Source organism: Trypanosoma conorhini (assembly GCF_003719485.1).
Source record: "Trypanosoma conorhini strain 025E chromosome Unknown Tco_14.4_contig_00831, whole genome shotgun sequence".
NCBI classification, from domain to species: domain Eukaryota; phylum Euglenozoa; class Kinetoplastea; order Trypanosomatida; family Trypanosomatidae; genus Trypanosoma; species Trypanosoma conorhini.
Window position 1 is genome coordinate 1 of NW_021704921.1, and position 1,422 is coordinate 1,422.

The 1,422-nt window shown below is 61.5% G+C and overlaps 2 protein-coding genes across 2 annotated transcripts; both read right to left on the bottom strand.

Moving 5' to 3' along the window:
* Tco025E_08634 (surface protease GP63) lies at positions 1-572 on the bottom strand (the record flags this gene model as incomplete). The annotated part of the gene is made up of 1 exon (XM_029375478.1): positions 1-572. A coding segment is annotated over one exon (572 nt), but the record flags the coding sequence as incomplete, so codon positions are not given.
* A 2-nt stretch (positions 573-574) lies between these two features.
* Tco025E_08635 (surface protease GP63) lies at positions 575-1,399 on the bottom strand (the record flags this gene model as incomplete). The annotated part of the gene is made up of 1 exon (XM_029375479.1): positions 575-1,399. The coding sequence occupies one exon, from the start codon at positions 1,397-1,399 to the stop codon at positions 575-577; it is 825 nt and encodes a 274-aa protein (XP_029224411.1).
* Positions 1,400-1,422: the final 23 nt, after the last annotated feature.

Below are 1,422 nucleotides of genomic sequence, written 5' to 3' on the forward strand. Positions count from 1 at the left end.
TCCTCGTACTTCGGGCACTTGATCTTGCCGCCGTCCTTGAAGTGCGCCGACTTCGGCGTGACAAACTTCCCCTCGGGGCACTCCTGCCACGCGTCGCCGCCGACGTACTTCACCTTCACTTTGCCCGCCTCGCACTGCACCCCCGCACACACCGCGTGCACTTTGGTGTAGACCTCATCACTCGTCTTGCTCTTGGCCTCCAGTGTCTCCGCATCGAGGCACCACGAGCCACCCCCATGGAGGGATCCGGGCGGTGCGTTGGTTACTTCCACGTTACAGAATAGTTGTGATATGTGCTCATTAGGCGGGAAAAAGACAGGGCAGGTTTCCTTTTCGTCGGCGCCGCGTCCAGCAGCGTTCGTACTACATTGCCCGATGGCTTGGCGGTTGGACGTGCAGCGAAGTGTTTTGACTTCGGTCTTTTTATCGCAGAACATGCCGGGGTGCTCGGTGGGGCTTTTGTCTGAGCACGGCTTCTCGAGGAAGTCACAGCCCGCGCCTCTGCCCCACGCCATCGGCTCCTCCATCCCCCACACGGCCCTGTAGTAGCCGAGGTCCTCAAACATTGCCATCGTCAGCGCGTGTAGTAGCCGGCGGTGTACCCGCCAAGGCCGCTCATCAGCTCGTCCTTCGCGTTGCGCAACGACAAGTAGCATTCCTCCGTCCCGTCGCAGCCCTGCAGCTCCATGCCCTGCAGCTTGTCGCAGCCGTAGTGTGCCTTCGTTTTGTTCAGCGTCACGGGAGACTTCGCCACCGTCACAGGAGAGCTGCCGCCGCGCACAGCAGAGACGGTCGTCAGCATGCTGTGCTTCTTCATCTGCTTCGCGTCGAAGCCAAGGGCATGGGCGATTGCATGCGCAGCCGTGCGAGAGGTGTGCATGACGGACAACGGTTGAGAAGGCGGCAGGTGCAGGGCACCGGCAATCGGACGACCATCCGCCCCAAACGCACACGGCAGACCCCACGCCCCGTAAATAGACCTGGCAGCCACGTAGAGCACCATGTCCGCATTCTCAACTCCCGCATCGTGGTGCCCTTCGGGGACCTTGAAGTACTGGCAAAACCCATGCTCCTGTGTGAACTTGGGCACCTTCAGCGGGGTCTTCAGGCGTCGAACGAGCAGACGCTCCGCGTGCAGCTTGAGAGCCACGGGGATGACCTCGTTCACCAGGGTTTTGTTCCAATCCGCGGTCAGAACTTCCTCCTTCCTGCACTTCAACTCTTGCCCCTTGAAGTTGGGTTTCTTTTCGTCTTCTTTGGTGCAGTATTTACTTGCGTCGCTCAGATCCTCCATCGACACCACGATGCGGATGGGCTCCCACTCCTTGCCCTCGCCCTCTGCGGCGACGGTGTACGCCTGCGCCGCGCCCTCCCCCTTGCGCGGCACCTCACGCACCATCGCGGTCGGCGGCGGGCCGCTCT